The following is a 20,306-nucleotide window of genomic DNA, read 5'->3' as shown; positions in this document are numbered from 1 at the left end:
GTAAATGACAGAGTGTCAGAGTTAGAAAGGACGTTAGCAATTACCTAATCAGATCTCCTCATGTTAATGTAAAAATTGACACTCTAGAGGGGAAGTAAATTGCTAAGGTCACACAAGGAGTCAGAATAAGATTAAGAATCTCAGTTTCCTGACTCACAGTTTGTTTTACTCTGAACTGTCACCATTTACCATCTCAATTTTATAGATGAGGTAACCAAAGCATCCTAAGAATGTTGATGGCCAAGCTCCTGCCACTTGTCCGTTGAAATAGGACTTGAAATCAGATCTCCTTTATTTTAAATATAAAGCTTGCTGTCATCCAAGTGCTTCTGTCTGGATGCCCAGAAGAAAGATCCTTTCCTATTGAATTAAACAGTGGACTGAGGGTAATTTACAGAAAGCTTTGTCCTTGGCTTTAAGAGAAAATGTCCAAGGCTGCTTTATTTTCAGTCCCAGGGAGGCTCCATGAAGGCAGGAATGCTGTCTGTCTTCCTTATTGAATCCACAACACCTAGCACAAAGGAAGGCAGTTAATAAATATTTGTTGTTGAATGCATGCCATGCTAAAGGGAAAGTAGGTTGGGTAATGGTTTCCCAGTGGCAATGGATGGACAATCATTAGGGCTGGAAAAAGTGGGAACAGATGAGGAAAAGAGGTGGGAGGAACCCTTAAACAAAGGAGAAGCTCTTTCTCTTCATCTTATTGAAGCTGCAATCACTGCGCACAGGCTGAGTAGATTGGTAGAAATGTGATTGGCAAAGATATTTAAATGAGACCTCCTTAAAATTGTTACTCTCCACCCCACCCCCACGTTCCTTTACATTTTGTTTCAGTCATTACCCAGGGACCGGATACAGAGATTCCTATGGGGAGTTTTAATGGGTCGATTCAATTTCATCTGGATGACGCCACTTAGCCAAGCATTAAGAGCTACAGCTCCGGGAAAGCAAACGACACCGGGGCGGGGGCGGGGGGGAGAGAAAGAAATTATAACAAGGAGCAATAAATCCCTTCTTTCCCATCCTCTGCTATAACCCATTCACAAGACCTCGAGAAATCATCTACATTCACAAAACAGCCAGCTAGCTAAGCTGAACATACTGCAACCTCACTCCCTGCCCCCACTGCAGATTATATACCAACACACCCTGAGCCATATAAATAATCACACACTGGCGGTATCTATTGCTCCGTTGAGATACCCTGTGTCTACAACTGCAGTTTCTGCTGCTTCGGTTCATCTGTCAGATTGGAGGAGAGGGAGGCCGAGGTGGAGGCGGAGGCGGAGGCGAAGGCAAAAGAGAAAGAGGGGGAGGAGGTAAAGGAAGAAGAAGGGGAGGAGGGAAAGGGGAGGGCAAGAGGAGGGGAAGGAAAATACTGGAGGAGGAGGGGGGAAAGAAACAGGAGGAGGAGGAGAAGGGGGAGGAGAAAGAGGCGGAGGAGGAGGAGAAAGAAGAGGCGGAGGAGGAGGAGAAAGAGGAGGAGGAGGAGAAAGAGGAGGAGGAGGAGAAAGAGGAGGAGGTGAACAACTTACCCTGCTGAGCTTTCTTTGGGGAATACGTGCATCAAGATTTAGATCTGCCTGTAAAATCTATACAAAGCATATGCCACTACAGGTTTGACTCTCCCCTCCCCCCTTTTTTTTGTTTTTGTTTTGTTTTGTTTCGTTTTATGTTCTGTTTTCTCTGCTGTGTCAAAGAACAAGACAGAACTATCTCTGTTTCTGGCTCCACTGTCTGCCAGTGAAAGAGTTTTCATTCAGACTTTCGGAAGAGAGGTGGAGAAACCTAAAGACTGAGGAGAAGAGATCCTTTGAGCCAGATGGGGCATTAGTTCTTCTGCTTTTCTCAGCATGGATAAGCCCTTTCCTCAAGGTAAGCCATAGAAATTAGCTCTTTAAAAACCCAGAATTCTTTCTATGCAATGCACAGATTGCCATTCATTCCAGCCATCCTGTGCTGTCTCTGTGTGTGCGTGTGTGTACGCGCGCTTGCGCGCGCGCGCGCAAGCGCGTGGATAAAATAAAATGAAAACCCTTTAAATGATATTTAAATAAACCAGCTCTTGCAGAAAACTATCCATATTAGAAATGTGTAAATCAAAATAGAACTTCAAAATAATATTTTTGTAGGCGAATGTCAATTTAATTTCTAGCCTGTTAGCCTTTAAATGCATTTTGGTACTTGCCTAAACCCTTCAAAACGCAGCCTAACCACCCAAGCTGAGGACAGAGAGAGAGCCCGTGCTAAGGCCAGTCTGGCTGCCCAGCGGGCATCCTGTCAGCATGGGGCTAGCCTGCTATTGGCTCACAAGTCTGGGCTGTGCATCGTTCAGATTTCATCACATCACCTTGCCCTGGGTAGACATGGCGCAAGCTGACACGGCATAACCCCCACTTACATTGAGTCAGAGCAGTGATTTAGAAATCTCTGGATCCGTGCCTGGGTACGTGTGCACATGTCGCTGTGTGGCATATGGAAATGTTGTCAAAAGTGAGAACCTGTGAGCAGGTCTACTTAGCCAATAGGCATTTGATACGACCTAGGGCAATGGTTTACTGCACACTCACTTCCATGAAGCTAACTAATTATAATTATCATTCACCTCTGCATGCTGCAAACCAAGTTGGATGAACAGAAAACAGACCTTGAACTCTTAAGCAGAAACTCTATTTTGAAATGGAAACTATTGTTGCTTTTCTGGGAATATTAAAACCTCACTGTATCATGATGTGTTATCACATGAATTTGGATATACCAGGTGTTAAATCATGTTTCCAAAAAGTCGACTGCATTCATAAATACAAGTAAGGCACAGGCTAGCATTTTATCCACAATGAAATATTGGTCTTGCTCTCCTTGCCTCTAAACAAACATGTACAAATACATTACTATAACATTCTATATATTTGTCTCTGTGTTCTGTTTTTAGGTCTTTCTAGCTGTGAAACAGTCTAGATAGTAATCTGAGTGACTTAGATTTGAAGATATTTTTAAGAGTTGAGGAGTTGAGTAGTGAGGAAGTAAAGAACCAAAAGGAAAGGAGACTAATTCTTCCTTAAAGACTTGAAACAGAGAAATGCAACCAACAAACCCAACATAAAATTTAGAGCATCTAGAGGACAAGAAAGGCCTTTTAAAAACCCTCCTTTTATTTTGCAGATGAAGAAATAGGACCAGAACAGAGGTCATTTGCCTACAGACACACAGCAAAGTAGAGCTAGCATTAGGACTAGAACTTAAATTTCTTGTGTCATGTAGAAGGATTTTAGTTTTTTAAAAAAATTCCTGCTTCTTAAATGAACAACCAGCTTCTTCTTAGACTTTTCCTCAGGATTAGAAGTATGTGAATTCATTTGGTATTACAACTTTTCCCTGTATCATTCATCACTAAAAGACCTATATCTTTTAAAATTCAAGGTCTTAAAACTGCAAGACTCCCTGGTTTGAAATAAACTGCTATGAGTCTTAATGAAACCATTAAAGTAATGAATAGGACTAGGGTAGCAAAGTGACAAGTTAAGAGTTAAATGTGGTGAGAACCTGGCAGCTCCAACAAGATGTATGCGGTAGGAGGGAGGCCCAGTCAGTGGCAGAGAGGTTAGTAATGTAAACTATATACAACTTGGTATTTGTAAGGGGGGAGTGCTTTGATAGAGATGCAAATGCTTTTGCACAGAGAGGGATTTTTAGAGAGCAGACTTTGGAACAGTAGAACTAAGAAAACATATAAAGCCAAAGCAGAAATTCCCCCTATGTTTGCTTTCAGTTATTCTGAGAAGGAGTGTATATAACAGCAGAGCATAGAAAAAAGCAACACACCTAAGAGCCGTTACACAGTAAGGTACAAAACAGCATTGAACCCACGGGAGTGGGAGAAAACAAGAGCCAGGATCTCCTCTTCCCCACTCTTCTTTGAAATCAACATTGAGTCATACTGTATCAGGATTTACCATAGAAATCAGAACTGTCTTAAGGTGTTGGCATAGAAGGGCTTTCGATAGGAATGTTTTCAACTTTATTCTCAACATGGCAGATTTTAGGTTCCAGGGAGAAAATACATTTTCTTTCATTAACAAACATTAGCATTTCTTGAATGGGCTTAGCTTTCTAGTCCCTAAATTGGCATAAGAAAAGAAAATTTTTTTAGGTTGAACATGGCAAATTCAGGGCTACAGAAAAACTGTTTAGAAAGCTATGAGCACCTGGCCAGAGAGACTGTGATGGGAGTGGGTTTACAATGCATCATTCATTACTGCAGAGGCACTACGTGACAAAAATCACTAGATCCCATCAATGTGCAGCCAAGACCTGTAATCACCTTTGCTCTTATTTAATAATATGTGATGTGTACATTCTCTCTCTCTCTCTCATTCGATAGAATATGGAATTGGCCAACTGCACAGTCAGTTTCTTAACTGTTGCTGCTCACAATGAATGGCTCTTTAGTGGGTGGATTTCTAAATCATAAACATTCATGTAGTGGTAGTTTTTCATCTAGTCTATGTGCTACAGCAGTGTCTTGCCTGTTCCTTTCTCAACATATTTTTTTCTCTTACCTTCCTGTACAGTATCTATTTCAGTTCATCCTGTTAGCCAGACAGATTCAGCACATCCTGAATGGCAACCAATTTATTGTCATTCAATCCTTAAATCCTACTCAACATTCTGATTTTATTCAGGTCCAACTGTCCACTTATTGCAGGTCTCCCACATTAGATCCCAGAGTCCATTTGAATAAAAGATTCTACAGAGCAGGAAGAAACCTTCTAAGTTTATCCTGTCAGTCCCCTTACTTATAGGCAAGACAGTACATCATTATTTCAGACTGATGCCCAGAGCTTCCTTTAATCATCCAACCAAGCATCTCAATTTATCAATCTTGCAGAAATATAATCAATATTGAAATACAACTTTTCAACCTAAATACCATGTACCCTTCTGCTCTCCTTTGAACATAATTCTCATTATTGTTTCTGAGTCATTTATATTATGACCCAGATTCCTCCCAGATTAGCTTTCAACCTTTTGGGCATGTCCCTGAGGTACCTAGTGACATCCCTAGAATCCTGTCTTTGGAATCTCACCTGTTTATCTCCTGTAACATTAAGACCTTGTATACCTTCCTTTAAATTATTGCTTCCTGGAATTTTCAATATGTTTTGAATCTAGTTTCTTTTGGGAAATCAATTAGTCTAAACTGCATTCAGCATGTATATTATTGTTCTTACAGTACAAAGGACTTGCAGGGCTCTACATATTCTTTAGCTGATCAATGGGACATAAATCTATTTCTCATAAATTTGTCAAAAGACTCTTCCCAGTCCCAAGTTCCTACATCTACATACCCTCCAAGCCAAATGAACAATGTGTCCTTTTTTATTTGGGTGTCTGCATGAAAGCTGCCAGTTCCTTTCCAATGCTGAGACTATGAATCTATAAAGATACAGCAAAGGTAGAGGTGGCAGGTTGCATGAGCCTTTGAGTGCAAGTAAATAAAGGAAACATACATTTTGCTTTTGAATACCCAAATAAATAAGGGCACATTGCCCACCTTACCCTCAAGGACTTGAAGATGTAGAAGATATAAATGAAAAGAAATAGTTTAGAAAATTGTATAGTTATAGAAAGAAATACAGACCATAATGGCTCAAGGTCCTTCAAGATCACCTTGTTCACTTCACATATCCTTCAGTTTCACATAGACAGTGAAACTGAGGTCCAAAGAAAGCAAGTGATTTGACAAAAGTGACATAAATATTTGAGTCTGAGAGTTTCCATAATATTTATTTGCATTCTCTTATGATGCATTTATTTAACACCAAAACAACTAGTTAAAATGTGAAATTTTTGTCAGACTGGTTCTTTGATGTGATATGCCAAAAAGGTTATTTTTAACCAAATTAAATCTTTTCAAATAATGAACAGATGTAAATTCAGCTAATCAGGTTTGCATGAGGATATAGCCTCAAAAGTCAACTGAGTCTGGTCATATTATTGGCCACTGAGTCCTTGTTTTTCCTGTTACTGAGCTTTGGGCCCATTTCAGTGTCATGTTTGCTTGCTTACGGAAACCTAATCAAGCACCATCCTCTCTCACTTGTTCATTTCTATTACTCATTCAAGCTATCCATCACATACAGTAGTGTGAGTAATTGATCTATTTTGAGGAGGCCTGAAATCTGATGGATCTCAAATATATACTTTATTCGTGCTAGTGTTTTGCTAGGTCCTAATGCCTCCAGGATATTTCCTGGATTTGTGTTTAGGTTTCCTCATTTACACCTTTTTGGCTCTTCAGTCTTCTAAGTGGTGTGATACAGCAGTCTACTATTTGTACAATATTTTCCCCATGGTCATCATCATCAGTTCTAGGCGTGGTAAAATCCTTCAGGGAATGACCAACCACCTCTTCCTGACTATGGTACAAAGGAAATACAAGCATATGCTTTCTAGATATTCAACTTAGCTTAAAGATGGTATAAGAATGTCACTGTCCTTTAAGAAGGTCAGTTTATTGTGTAAGGTAGTGATACAGAAAAGAAGTCCAAGCAGATTCTGCTTGGTAAATCCCATCAATATGGAGTTGACTTGGGATAGTAATAGGTATAATTATAGATGATTTTTGAAATAATTCAGGACTTGTCTTCTATAGTTCCTTGATCCCCAGTATTACTCCCACGTGTACAAAAGCTTGATTCTAGAGCCTCCATTCCATTTAAAAAGAATCACTTCCTTAGTAAGTTAAAGCAGCCAGTAAGGTGAGGAGAACTGCAAGATGATTAGTCTTGGCTTCCTTATACTCTTGGGAAGCCTTTTTTTTCTACTACACTGCAGACAGCTTAATTCCTACCCTCTGTGTGTTTGCTGTATCTCTGCCTTTATTGCATTCTCCTTGCTTGCCTGTATTCACTGAATCAAGTAATGTCCTTTCTTATCTGTGTATTACTGCTTATCATAAATTCACACTGAAAAGATAATTTTGATTGGTTTTATATATATATATATATGAGCAATTTCTCATGGGAGACTTTTGAGGCTTTCTCTTTTCCTTCAGCATTGCTTCAGAAAATAGCCTTTGCATGTAATACGAGGTTCCATTTGTATTAGAATTCCGATACCCAAGGCTTGGATGTCTCTGCTAGCAAATACCTGAATGAGCTAGCTGCTCCTATGAAACTAGGCATTTGATGGAATACAAAAATAATCAACTACCTGATCTTTGTTCCCAAACTTCTTTATAGTCTGGATGGGATGATCAGATTGGCCTATAAAGAGGTAAGTGAGGTTAATTACAGAATAAATGTGTAGCATGAAGATTACTGTAAAGCAATTGAAGGTAGCGGTGGTGATAGGGCCTGAGCTTTGTTGGTTTCTTGCAAAGTACTTATGCCTGTGTGTTCTCATTTACTGTTTTTATGCCTTCTCTCCTAGGATTTTCTCATGTGCCCTGAGATCCATGTAACTGCAAGGGCTCCTCTTTATCACCATAAGTGCCACCCTGGCTTAAAACCACTCAGAGCTTAAAAATCAAGGCAAAATGGATGCTGCGGTGACAGATGATTTTCAACAAATTCTGCCTATTGAACAGCTGCGCTCTACTCATGCTAGCAATGACTATGTGGAACGGCCTCCAGCCCCCTGTAAACAGGCCCTCTCAAGCCCTTCCCTTATTGTGCAAACCCACAAGTCTGATTGGTCTCTGGCTACCATGCCTACTTCTCTCCCCCGCAGTCTCAGCCAGTGCCATCAACTGCAGCCCTTGCCTCAGCATCTGAGCCAATCTAGCATTGCCAGCTCAATGTCTCATAGCACTACTGCCTCTGATCAAAGGCTCTTGGCCAGCATTACACCCTCACCTTCAGGCCAATCCATCATCCGAACCCAGCCTGGAGCAGGGGTCCACCCAAAGGCTGATGGTGCTCTGAAGGGAGAAGCTGAGCAATCTGCAGGGCACCCTAGTGAGCACCTCTTCATCTGTGAGGAGTGTGGGCGCTGCAAGTGTGTCCCCTGCACAGCAGCTCGCCCTCTCCCCTCCTGCTGGCTGTGCAACCAGCGTTGCCTTTGCTCTGCTGAGAGCCTCCTCGATTATGGCACTTGTGTCTGCTGTGTCAAGGGCCTCTTCTACCACTGCTCCACTGATGATGAAGACAACTGTGCTGATGAGCCCTGCTCTTGTGGGCCTAGTTCTTGCTTTGTCCGCTGGGCAGCCATGAGCCTCATCTCCCTCTTCCTACCCTGCCTGTGCTGCTACCTGCCTACCCGTGGATGCCTCCATCTGTGCCAACGGGGCTACGATAGCCTCCGGCGACCAGGCTGCCGCTGCAAGAGGCACACCAACACTGTGTGCAGAAAGATCTCTTCTGGTAGTGCACCCTTTCCCAAGGCCCAGGAAAAGTCTGTATGACCTTCCAACAAGGTGGATCAGAGCTTTTCTCCTTCTAGCCCCCATCAGTAATGCATAGGCCTCATCTTTGGAGAGGGGAAGGAGTGATAAACTAGCCAAAGTTAGGGCCTCTCCTCTTTTGTTCCTGCAGTGTCAGGGGAATGACCAAGTACATCCTGGTGCAGGATGCCTTGTTCTTTCTCACAGTATCTATCCCACTCCTCTTCAGTCTTTACACCCTGCCAGCTCAGCCCTTATGGCTGTCATGGCAAATTCAGGTGATATATGGGTATGAGGTTTGAACACTGAGGACTGACAGGGCCAGCAACGTGGAGGTTTAGGGGCTCCCCAGTGTAATACCTCTCGATGCAGGCTCTGATCGTCACTCTGTTTTCTGCTGTGCCTTTGGAAGCTTTCTGCTAAGATGGTTTTCACAGGTACATGTGGAACAGCGTTCAACCTTCCAGGGAATATGACCCCTTCTCCCTGTTACTGCCCTTCTTTATTCCTCTCTCCTCTTTCATTATTCTGTTTTGTATTCTTTTCACCTTCATTCTCGCCCTCTCTACTTTTACTTTTTCTCTTTCTTCCTCCCTTTCTCCTTCTCCCCTCCTTCTTTTTCAGACTAATCCTTTCTCTGCCTGATCTATATTTGTCTCTCTCTACCTTCCCTCTTTCTCTAACATGTCCAAAAGTGCTGTTTTTCCATAGATGTTTCCTTAGACACCAAACTTTGCTATGCTATAGTATTTACTAATTTTTATTAAGGGAAATGGATTACTGTAATGAACTGATCACTAGCAATAGTCTGTATCCCGATGTGTGTATGTGCTCACAATCACTCTCACCTGTTTGTGAGCACATGCGGCAAAGTTATCTTATATTTCCAGGTTTAACTAGTTGGAGTTTTTCTCCCTTTCTCAATAATCAACTTATAGTACTGACAGATTCCACTAGCATGCTGAGTAGGACAGTAAATCAGGATGCTCATAACTTTGTATGTCTGACCCAAGTGCCAAAGGCAGACGTGCTTTATAGCTAAATGAACAAAGCAAAGGATACAGAGGTATGTTCTCTCTTAGAAGCTAACTTCCCTGAGACTGCATGGCTCAGGCGTTAATAATGGACATAAAAAGTCAGAAAACGTTAGAGCTGGAAGGAATCTTAACTATTAATCTAGTTCAATGCCCTTATTTTACAGATGGGAAAACTGAGGCCTGGAGATAGGAAGGGACTTGCCCAAGGCCACACACTGAGTTAACAGCAGAATTGGGACTGGAATATAGGCCTTCTGACTCCTAGTTCGGTATTCTTACCCCTGTACCACATTGAGTCATGGGACTTTTTCCTAGGGCTCTATTAACAGTGACAGAAAGCCATTCCCATTCAATTACTTTTCAGGAACCATGCTAAGTTAATGTGGTGGTCTTTCTCCAGTGCATGGTGGGTAGCTAATTAACTATCAGACGTTGAGGCTGCCCCCAGTGGACATCACCTTTGGCTCTGTCACCTTGTAGAAGCTCAAGTGTGGAAAAGAAAAGCTTAAAGAAGCCCTAACCAAGCTGTATCTTCGCCATTGCATCTACTCTTTGCTGCACACACTGTGCTTGCTCCTGGCTTGTCTGCAATGGCAGCTGCCTGAGAACTTAAATTTCAGCAACAGTGAAAAACTGAGATGAAAGATGTATAATTCAGAGAACTGACTTCTCTCTTAAAAAATACAGAGAGCCTGTGCTGTGAACCCCCTTCAATGGGAAAAAGCTGCAGTGGTGATGGCAGGCTCCTAAAGACTGCTGCTTAAAGACACAAGAATTATACAGTTTCCCTCTATAAGTGAATCCAGAATTCACTGAGGAATTCAGAGATTGAGGGCACTTGCTTGAAATCAAGGTGCTCCAACTTAGTTTAAGACCTCCAGACTCTAACTTTATAGATCAGCTCTTTTAGAGTGTGCATGGATGTGTGTTGCAGGGTGGAGAAGTGGGGAGAAGTGTATAGTCGTACACAGGGGAAGAGGGGACATCCATGTCCCTTTGTTGGATACATATTACAGAAATATGTGCCACTCAGTTTTTGTTGGTTCTGAATCTTCCTGAAGTGTACTGACATTTGGGCTGCACAGAGCCCCACACCTTCACTTACACCTCCTCTTCTAGAATTGCTTTGCTCTATTTTTGTATATATAAATATGTTATGATGATTATTAATAATGTTAATGATATTGCTGCAAATGGTGCCATATATAAGGTTAGGCTTCTTGGAACATTTATAAACCCAAACCAATACCTGTAACCTCTTATGTTGCTTTCAGATCCTTCAATTTTAAGTAACTTTTTAATCTTACAAGTCTGCTTGATTGTACTTTACACTTATCTACCCCTAAAAGCTCTGCCCAGTTCTCTGGGTCAAGCTGGATGGTGATGAGTAGCAACACACACTTCTCTGCTTCTGCCTGAAATGTGCTTAGAGCTCAGTTATCTAAGGATTCTCTGACACTAGTGCATTGTTCCTGGAGCTAAAGTTATTCTATGGATGTTTGCTTATTAGTTTCAGGCCCCAAAATAACATGAGCCCCTCCTCCTTGATAGCTCCTTGACATCCCAATCTTGCAGTCCTAACTCAGGCAAATTGTGCACTGCCAGAGGGGCCCTGGGTTCTGCCATATACCCAGAGGAGCCTTTCTCAGTGTGTTTCTAAATGGCCTTACACTTGGTAGAAGAAATTGAAGGGTTACTCAAATACAGTTGCAATCTGCAATCTGCTGTTGAGTCAGGGCTTTCACTTGTGTCCAAGTTGGCCTGATATGGACTGCATCTGGTTTACATATAGATGGGTCCTGTTGGGGTATGCGCATGGACGTGTGAGTGAGTGTGCATATGTATCCCTTCTGTGATTTTATATATATATATATATATGTAAATATATATTCACACATCTCTATATATTTTAATGTATTGCACATGTATATTTAAAATATATACGAAAGAACTCTAAATCCTGCAGGGAGGCTCTGTTTTCATTATTTTTCTACTTTGTGTCATGTCCTGTATAAACAGGAATATTTAGAGGGTGTTTCCTGCTTAGCATTTTTTTGCAGTTAAATCATCTGTTTTGCTTTCCACGTATTGGTTCCTTGATACATTTCATATGGCATCAGCCAAGAGTTTTCCTATGGTTCCAGCCCATCTTCCCTAATCACAATAGCAATAATAAATATAGTGAACACTTACATAGTGCTTACTATATGCTAAGCACTATTTTTAGCATATTATTTATATTAGCTCATTCATTCCTCACAATTCTACAACACAGGTATCATTCCAATCTCTATTTTACAGATGAGAAAACTGAAGCACAGAAAGGTTAAGTGACTTGCCAAAGGTGACAATTGTAAACGGTAGAGCTAAGATTTGAACATAGGGTGTCTGACTCCCAGGTCCATGCTCCAGAATCAGATATAGAAGTCTGGAGCACAATGTAAACCATTCTGGAGTAACAAGCCTCAAATGGTGAATAATTCTTTCCCTAACTCTGGTCCACCTGCAACCTAGGAGTTAAAATAAGTATGCTGCTATGTTAAGGGTAAAGCAACAGTTACAAGCATTATGTATTAGCTGTCTTGCTCCCAAAATGGTGGCATTACAAATTTTTCCAGTATTCCCTTTGAAAACATGCTTGCAGCCAGTTACCATTTCTTAGCTTATGATGTAGAGCTATTAAGGGAGTAGTTTCACTTGTGCCAAAGAGGGTAAGAGTTTATTAGTCTTATCTTTATTGGCCAGGGAAAACTAATTCAATTTTTTTCTGAACAAAGTAGAACTCAGACTATTTTTGGAGCTTAAGATTTGCTAGAGCTGTTAACACTCAAACTTATTGATTGAGAGCAGTCTTCTGAGTCAAATGACCACTGGTCCATATAACACCTTTTAGTGACAGCTCCTTCGCACTGAATCCTTTAACTTTGCCAAAGGACCTTTAAATAACATCTAGTCCAATGTCAACATTTTATAGCTGGAGAAAGGGATACACAGAGAGGGAAAATAACCTGTCCAAAGTCACACAGTTCTGAAAATTGAGTGGAATTATGACTTTATGCCAGAGTTCCTAATTTCCAGGTATCTTAGCCTCGGTTTCTTAGAAAATAGAATTTGAAGCAAAAGCTATATACAATCCAGGGTAGTATGAGTAAGGAAAGGGCTAATAAGGGAGAGAAGAAAGAAGAACAAATAAAAAGTATGTCACTGAGTTGGCCACAATCTGTTCCTTGGCAAGCTAATTTCGCAATTTTTTTATGACAGACCATGTGAAACTACTGTATCTCCATACAGCCCACCTGGCAGAGGAAAGGAGGTGAATTCATCTGCTAGCTCTCATCTCATTAGTCAAATTCTTCCCCATGTGATATTAACCCTTCTACGCTTTTGGGTAGTGCGTGGTGGGCACTTAAGTATGTACCTTGGCATTTCATGCTTCAGCAGTAATGGGAAGGATTGTAGCTCCACTACAAACAGTAAGGCAAGTATATGAATATAGGGAGATTAAATTTAAAGTGATAAACTAGGGTGGTGCTTTTACCTTATGTCTTTAATCACATTCCTTCAAAGTAAGTTAGAGATAACCTACCACCTTTAAAGTAAATAAGGCTTTATTGTGGCTCTTAGAACTGTACTGTTTGCCTTCCTGACCCTGTTTATTCTCTAGCTTGCTTTAAAGGGGCTTCTTTTTTATATGGAAATTAATTCCCTGTTCAATTAAAGGAGTAACAAACTCTCAAAATATCTTTCTTCTTAATATAAAAAGGAATTTCATATTATTGAACTCCTCAAAAAGCATGTCTAAGTGAAAATATGTATGTGAATGCACATATGTTCTTTTAGGTTCCATGAGCATAATAGCAGGAAAACTTGTCAAGTCAATAAATGCTGGGGGAAAAAATGGCTAAACAAGGTATTCTGTAACATGAAAATAAAGCAATGAGTTGGTTGACTGGCTTTTTAAAAAATATTTCAGCCACTAATTATGACATGACACAGACACATTCTAAGAATTATACTAGCTTTTATTCACATATACAATAGTTCCCTGTGTCCTATAGATCATTGTCACATAAAGCAAAAGCATTAGTGCCCCATTTGGACCTTTGGCCTAAGGTTTGATAAGATTTTGTAGAACTGAAATTCTTGGTCCCTTTATCCTAGTTTAGGCCCATATCCTCATTTTGACCCTCAAAGATAAGATCATAACACTACCAGTGTTCTTGCTATTAAAGGCCAGGATGGACAAGATAAGGAAAGGCATTTTGGGAATGACACTGACTATTGTTAGGAATCTTGCTGTCATTACAATCCAAGTTATATATGTTTGCTTCCATATGTATTTGTTGGCCCATCTCCTGAAAAAGAAGACGGTAATTCTAACTCACACATTATCATTCCCGAACTAACCTTTTGACCATACCACGTAATAATCATGCCTCTGATGGTAAAAGACAGAGATGTCAAGGCTCTGGAAGCTCCCAGGTCCTTGAAGAACTAACTAAACTGCTGAAAACAGAAGTGGTAATGTAGGCAAATACCCTGGCTTTATTAATATAAGGCTTTAACATCAAGTCACAGGCATGTTCTCTTACTGTAACAAGATGGAGTTGACCATATGTGAACCCTGAAGAGTCATTTTGAACCTATGTCCTAAGGCCTAAAGTACTTTGATCCTCATCTTCAAAGTCTTACCACTCTGATAACAAAAAGAAACACTACAAAGAAACTGCAAGGAAATGGACACTCATTTTTTTAATGTCTACCAATTATTTAGTTATTCATATATGCATTTCTTTATATAGAAAAATATATGAAGTTTCCAAAAGACTCTGATATTCAGCTTAAAATCGTGTGTCCTTGGTTGGGGATTCACACACCAAGGCTTAACAGAATTAGTTTGGGGAATACTCATTTTTATACCAGAGATTAGTTGGCTTAAACAACTTTACTCTGTGAATTTTTTTCTTAATGATCCCCTTCCAATGGAGGTGAAGGCCTCCCAAGGAGGTGAAGGCCCCAGGCCTTTCTTAATACATAAACCATATTGAAAGAAAGAAAGAAAGAAAAAAGTAATGGGAAGTAATAGTAAATGTAGATCCAGAAAGAAAAACAAAGGTTAAGAAAATGAGATATATGAAAGAAAAAAGCTCTATAATCAGTGTGTTTCTCTCACCTAAAACACCATTTACTAACTACTTGGTTCAGTTGTACCCTTGAATTCCATTTTGTCTTTGACTTATATCAACACTCTTCTTTTCCAAACTCCTATAGCTCTTCATCTGGAATGATTCTATGGGGTGGGAGGGAGGAGAAAGGGAGAGAGCGGGAGAAAGAAAGAGAGAGAGAGAGAGAGAGAGAGAGAGAGAGAGAGAGAGAGATGGATGGAGACTCGGCCTGTCTCCTACAGGTTCAAAGTTAGAATATGCCACTAACGCTATCTGCCTTTCAAACTCCCTTCTAGGACATGCTCTGTAGTACTTAGATCTTATATTAAATGACAAGGTTTCTCTCCTTCAGAGAGAAATACCAGACTGGGTTTGTGGTTTTCCCTGAATTGGTTTTTTCTGAGTCAAAGTGGTGTTGTAGAAATCACATTACCCTGAGACCAATTAAATCAGAATCTTTGGGGGTGTTGAGAAATGGATTTTTAAAGTTCCTAGATGATTATAATATGCAAACAGATTTGAGAAAATCCACTCATCACTTTATTCTATAAACGCAGATAGTGAGGCTAAGACAGGGAAAGTGACTTACTCATAACCACACAGTGAGTTAGTGACAAAGTCAGGATAAGAATCCAGGTCTGCAGACTCCTAGGCCAGAATTCTTGTCTTTATGCTACACTGCTTCTAACTCTACTGTATTCCTCCTCTGAGCCTTTGCTTTTCTCATCTGTAAAATGAAGATAATAAAGCCTAGAGAGTGTATGAGAACCATTAAAGCAGAAGCATTTTTCTTAATGTACAAGGTTCTATACAAATGCAAGGGAATTAATGTATAACATATATGTGGGGCTGAGTCTCTAAAACAACATAATAAAAGTTGTTTTCATTTTAGTCGATCATTTCGGTATTATGTCTACCTGATAGCATGTAACAAGATTGAACACTTGTGTAGTTTGTATGTGCCTTTAAACTGAACTTGGCCTCAGTGACAATCAAAATTAGCAGTTGAAGAAAGAGGTCATACATTGTTCTCTTGCCCTTGCTGGAATAGGGATCAAGAGGAATATAAAAGCAATGGAATACCTGGATTTCTTATATGCAGTCAATCACAACACGGCCTTAGTGCTGAACTAGCCCAGGGTTTCTATGGAACTTGTAGATCCCATTCCTGAGGCTGGTCCTGGTTGAAGGGAGAAGGTCGAAAAAGCTTCTTTTGTAGAAGCCAGAATGGAGGAAAGGGGCTTTCTGATTTGGCGCATCTGAAGAAATAGATTATTTGAGGATCTAGTACTCCCAGAATAATCTGTAATCATAAGAAACACATTTCCTGAACTCCAGAGCCCCAGAACAGGGTATCCATATCCAATTCCATCCTATCCATCCTGGATATTATGAATTTCCAGAGAGGACCACTTCTACTCCCCTAGGAGTCATACATCTGGCTACTTATTTATTTGTTAAAAATAAAATTCTGTGCCATTTATAAAATGGGCCTCTTATGTCTTCCTTATTTTGAAATTATAATATACATTCCTAATTCATCATTCATTTTTGCCAATGATTTTAAAGTATTTATTTGAAAGTTATTTTTAAATAAAAAAATATGTATTTAATAAAGCACTTCTTTATCCTCTTATGTGAACCGTACTAAAAAATGTAAAACATGCCATGATTAAACTAGGTAATTCTATATGTCACATTACAAGTAAGTTTTAAAAATCTATTTGGTAAATATATTCTCATTTCATCTTGAAATGCCTGCCTTTTAAGGGGAGGGTAGAGAGACAAGGAATTAGTGTAAATCAAGAGGCCTAAAAGTATAATGACAAATATTTATAATTCAGATTCATCTCAGGCAGGGGTTTCCTTTCAGATAATTAAGAGGTGATGACCTATGTTTAGGAAAAATTGGGTTGTTTAGAGGCCATGTAGGGGCCTATGATTTCCTAGAAAATATAGACCCAAAGAGCTCCTTGCTAGTAATTACACTGCTGAAGAAGTTCTTGTACTTTGCCGCACAACAATTAACACAAGAGCCTAGGTATGAGCTGCATAAAGTGCAGGTGGACAGAATGAAAAATCAGACTCAATCTGTAGTTCTGAAGGAAGGGTCAAATTTGGTTGGGGTAGGTGTTAATACTTGAAGAAACTGAAATGTATTTCAAGAGCACTTCAGATAAACAGGATGGGGACCGAAGCCAAGAAGGAGAATAGAGTAATTACTGCATAAGAGGCTAGAGCATACCTGAAGTCCAAAAGCAGCACTGAATTTAGAATCAGAAGGTACAAATAATACACAAGAGAGTGTGCAATGCAGGGAACCATGCTTGATGGGTTTCATCTAAAGGATTGTAGCTGGCTCCACCTTTGGCAAGTTAGCTTTTCTGTGCCTGGTTTTGAACCCAGGAACCATGACTCTAAAGATTTTGTGCTCTTAACTACTGCAATCTCCTTTTCAGTATAAAAATGGCTATATTAATAGGATTGTAATACGTCCCGATTTGCCCAGGACTGTCTCAGCTAATATCTGTTTCTAAAATATTTTTAATAGTGCCTCCTTATACTCTGAGAGCATATCTTAACATGACTTGTATATAATTTTCAATATTATGTTTAATCCCCAATTGTTTATTATCCATCATGCCCCCCAAACTCTGACCTCCCTTGTTACCCAGATTACATTCCCTCTCTCCCTCTAGCATACTTGCCTGACAAAATCTGAAACTTAAATATAATCACTTGTTCCACATTTTCATCTAAACAGATGAATGTGATTGGAGAAAAACATAAAACGGTAAATTCAAGCGTGCCCTCAGTACCACCGGGTATTTCTACTTTATTTCTCTCTTCAGTTTATTTTCAAATCAACTCTTTTTTTTTTTTTTTTTTTTTTTTTTTTTTTTTTTTTTTTTTTTTTTTTTTTTTTTTTGAGACGGAGTCTTGCTCTGTCGCCCGGGCTGGAGTGCAGTGGCCGGATCTCAGCTCACTGCAAGCTCCGCCTCCCGGGTTTATGCCATTCTCCTGCCTCAGCCTCCGGAGTAGCTGGGACTACAGGCGCCCGCCACCTCGCCCGGCTATTTTTTTGTATTTTTAGTAGAGACGGGGTTTCACCGTGTTAGCCAGGATGGTCTCGATCTCCTGACCTCGTGATCCGCCCGTCTCGGCCTCCCAAAGTGCTGGGATTACAGGCTTGAGCCACCGCGCCCGGCCGCTCAAATCAACTCTTTAAAAGGACTGCTTCACACTTCTCTCTCATCACACCTCCAATACCCCACTTCCTCCATGCCTCCACTCCTATCCTACGACCTTGCAATATATCACTGGGAAAATAGCCTTTTCTTTTGAACTCACTCTAGCCAAGCTTTTAAACCAACCCTCCACCAAAATAGCTCTTTTCAACGTCACCAGTGATCCTACCTTGCTAAATCCAATGGTCAATTCTCAGTCATCTCATTCAGTTTATCACTAGCATTTGTCCCAGTCTATTTACATCAACAGCTTCCCCCACCTGAGACAATGACCTGCATGCAATTAGTTTATTTGAGGGAAGTGATTCAGAAAATAGGAGACGGGACTGAGAATGGTGAGCCAGGAAAGGAAGGAACATCAATCCAAGGGCATGTTATTGATCTGTTTACTACTATAGGCAACTGAGGACTATTGCCACTGAGGACTCTCTAAGGAACCATGTAGAATGCACCCCAGAATTTTCCACCAGACATAGAAGAGGAGAGCGTTTTTCTATCAAATCTCATCTCCTATTAATTAAGTGTAATCCTAGAGGGTGTTTACTTGCAAGTTGGCACATGATTTGGAATCACTGAGCAGGGTCCTTCAAGTGATTCACATGGTGGTGGCAAAGAAGCCCCCGCAGGAAGCAATAGTATGAGATAAAGCTGTATGAGGTAGCATCAAGCTACACCTGCATGTAGTTACTGCAGCATGGCCTGAACAAAAAGGCAGTCCATATTGAAATATATTCTTTATTTGGCTTCCAGCACACCACACTCTGCTGATTCTCCTCTCACCCCATTGATCACTCCCTCTCCAAGTCCTTTGATAGTTCTTCCTCATTTTCCTGAACTGTAAATATTAGTGTGCCTGAAGTTTCAGTTTTTAGTCCTCTTCTCCATCTACACTCACTCTCATGGTGATCTCCTCTAGTATCCTGGATTTAAACACCATTTATGTACTCACAACTCCAAAACTTATAGCTCTAGCCCCAATCTCTCCCCTGAATTCCAGACTGCTCACTTAAAATCTCTACCTACAAGCTTAATAATAATATAAAACAACATATTTAACAGATAAATCTTGATTTCTATGTCATTCAGTTTTCCCCCACCTCAGTAAATGATGATTCTATTCTTCAGAGACTCAAGCTGACCATTTGGAAGTATCCTTCACTTCTATCTTTTTCTCATGTCAATTGGTCAACAAATCCTGTTGGCTCTACACTCAAAATATATCCAGAATTTGACTATTTCTCAGTATCATTACTGCTACTACCTGTTCTGATCTACCATTATCTCCTCCCTCAATAATTGCAGCAGCTCCCTGATTCCACTAATCCCAAAGTCTAATATCAACAGAGAAACCACGATGATTGTTCTGAAGATGAAGGCCAGACCTTGTCATTCTTCTGCATAAAATCTTCCAGTGATATTGCAATTAACTTAGAACCAGACTCATCCAGTTACGACTATAAGGCCCTACATACCCTTCCCCTCCTATTTACATGGCCAGCTCTCTCATTTAATTCAGGAGTTCACTCAAATGTCACTTCCTCAAGGAGGCTTTCCCTGAATACCCTAAATCAGCATTGCTCATCATTTTGTCCTCTTGTTTTGGTTCATTTTCCTTCATAGGAATTCTTACTACCTGATTATATTATATGTTACTGTTGAATAAATAAATGAATATGTGGGAGTTTAAATTGGAACAGTCTTTCTTGAAGTCATCAGATATTGATCGAATGTTTCTTATGTGCCAGACAGACATTGCTCTATGTACTGCTCCACTCTGTTCCTTCCCAAAACTCCTCTTGCCCCTGGAACCTCTGCTTCTTTCATTTCTCCACTTTTGGAATTAACTGGGATTACATTGCTTCCCCTTCAGTACTCTCCCATGGAGACTGTTCATTCTCCCATATATGGCTTCATTTCACTCCCAATGCAGCCTAGACTCCAGAGAGATGAAGATTTGAGTATCATCTTCATAGGAAGTGTTGGTTGAAATTGGAAATGTGTGATAGCTCTCTCTGGCAAAAAGTATAAACTGGAGAAAAAACACCAGCAGAATCTTTCCTCTAAAGTGATGCCTATCATGATTAGAAACCATACAGTTATGCTAGCAAGAATTATTATTATTATGCTAGCAAGAATGCCAATTATATAAAAAAGGCAGGTTCACTGGGTCTCTTTACTGTAAAAAATACTTCTAGAAGAATACATTTGGAAACAACTACCATATGAATATAAGAGATAACAATTATTGAGTTCCTACTATGTTTCAGGCATAAAATTAACATTTAATCCTCGTGACAACTTTATGATATAGATATTTTATCACTACTGACAATGGATGTGGAAACAGAGGCTTTGGAAAGTTAAGTTAAGTTACTTGCATAAGGCAATTAAACTAACAAGTGAAAAGAAGTCCTAGGATTTAAAACCAGGTTTGTCTCAAACACCGTGTTCCTTGCACTCTTCAATACCA

The 20,306-nt window shown here is 40.1% G+C and overlaps 1 protein-coding gene across 1 annotated transcript; it reads left to right on the top strand.

The window, feature by feature from the left end:
- Positions 1-1,472: 1,472 nt before the first annotated feature.
- SPRY3 (sprouty RTK signaling antagonist 3) lies at positions 1,473-10,455 on the top strand. Its single transcript, XM_010367695.2, has 2 exons — positions 1,473-1,875; positions 7,435-10,455. The coding sequence occupies exon 2, from the start codon at positions 7,541-7,543 to the stop codon at positions 8,405-8,407; it is 867 nt and encodes a 288-aa protein (XP_010365997.1). The 5' UTR covers positions 1,473-1,875; positions 7,435-7,540; the 3' UTR covers positions 8,408-10,455.
- The last annotated feature ends 9,851 nt before the right edge of the window (positions 10,456-20,306 follow it).

Source organism: Rhinopithecus roxellana, chromosome 7, assembly GCF_007565055.1.
Source record: "Rhinopithecus roxellana isolate Shanxi Qingling chromosome 7, ASM756505v1, whole genome shotgun sequence".
Taxonomy (NCBI): domain Eukaryota; kingdom Metazoa; phylum Chordata; class Mammalia; order Primates; family Cercopithecidae; genus Rhinopithecus; species Rhinopithecus roxellana.
This window is presented reverse-complemented; position numbering and strand designations above follow the sequence as displayed.

Bases quoted from the DNA above. Each gene is read 5' to 3' on its own strand.
- SPRY3 (XM_010367695.2), top strand. From the start codon at position 7,541: ATGGATGCTGCGGTGACAGATGATTTTCAACAAATTCTGCCTATTGAA.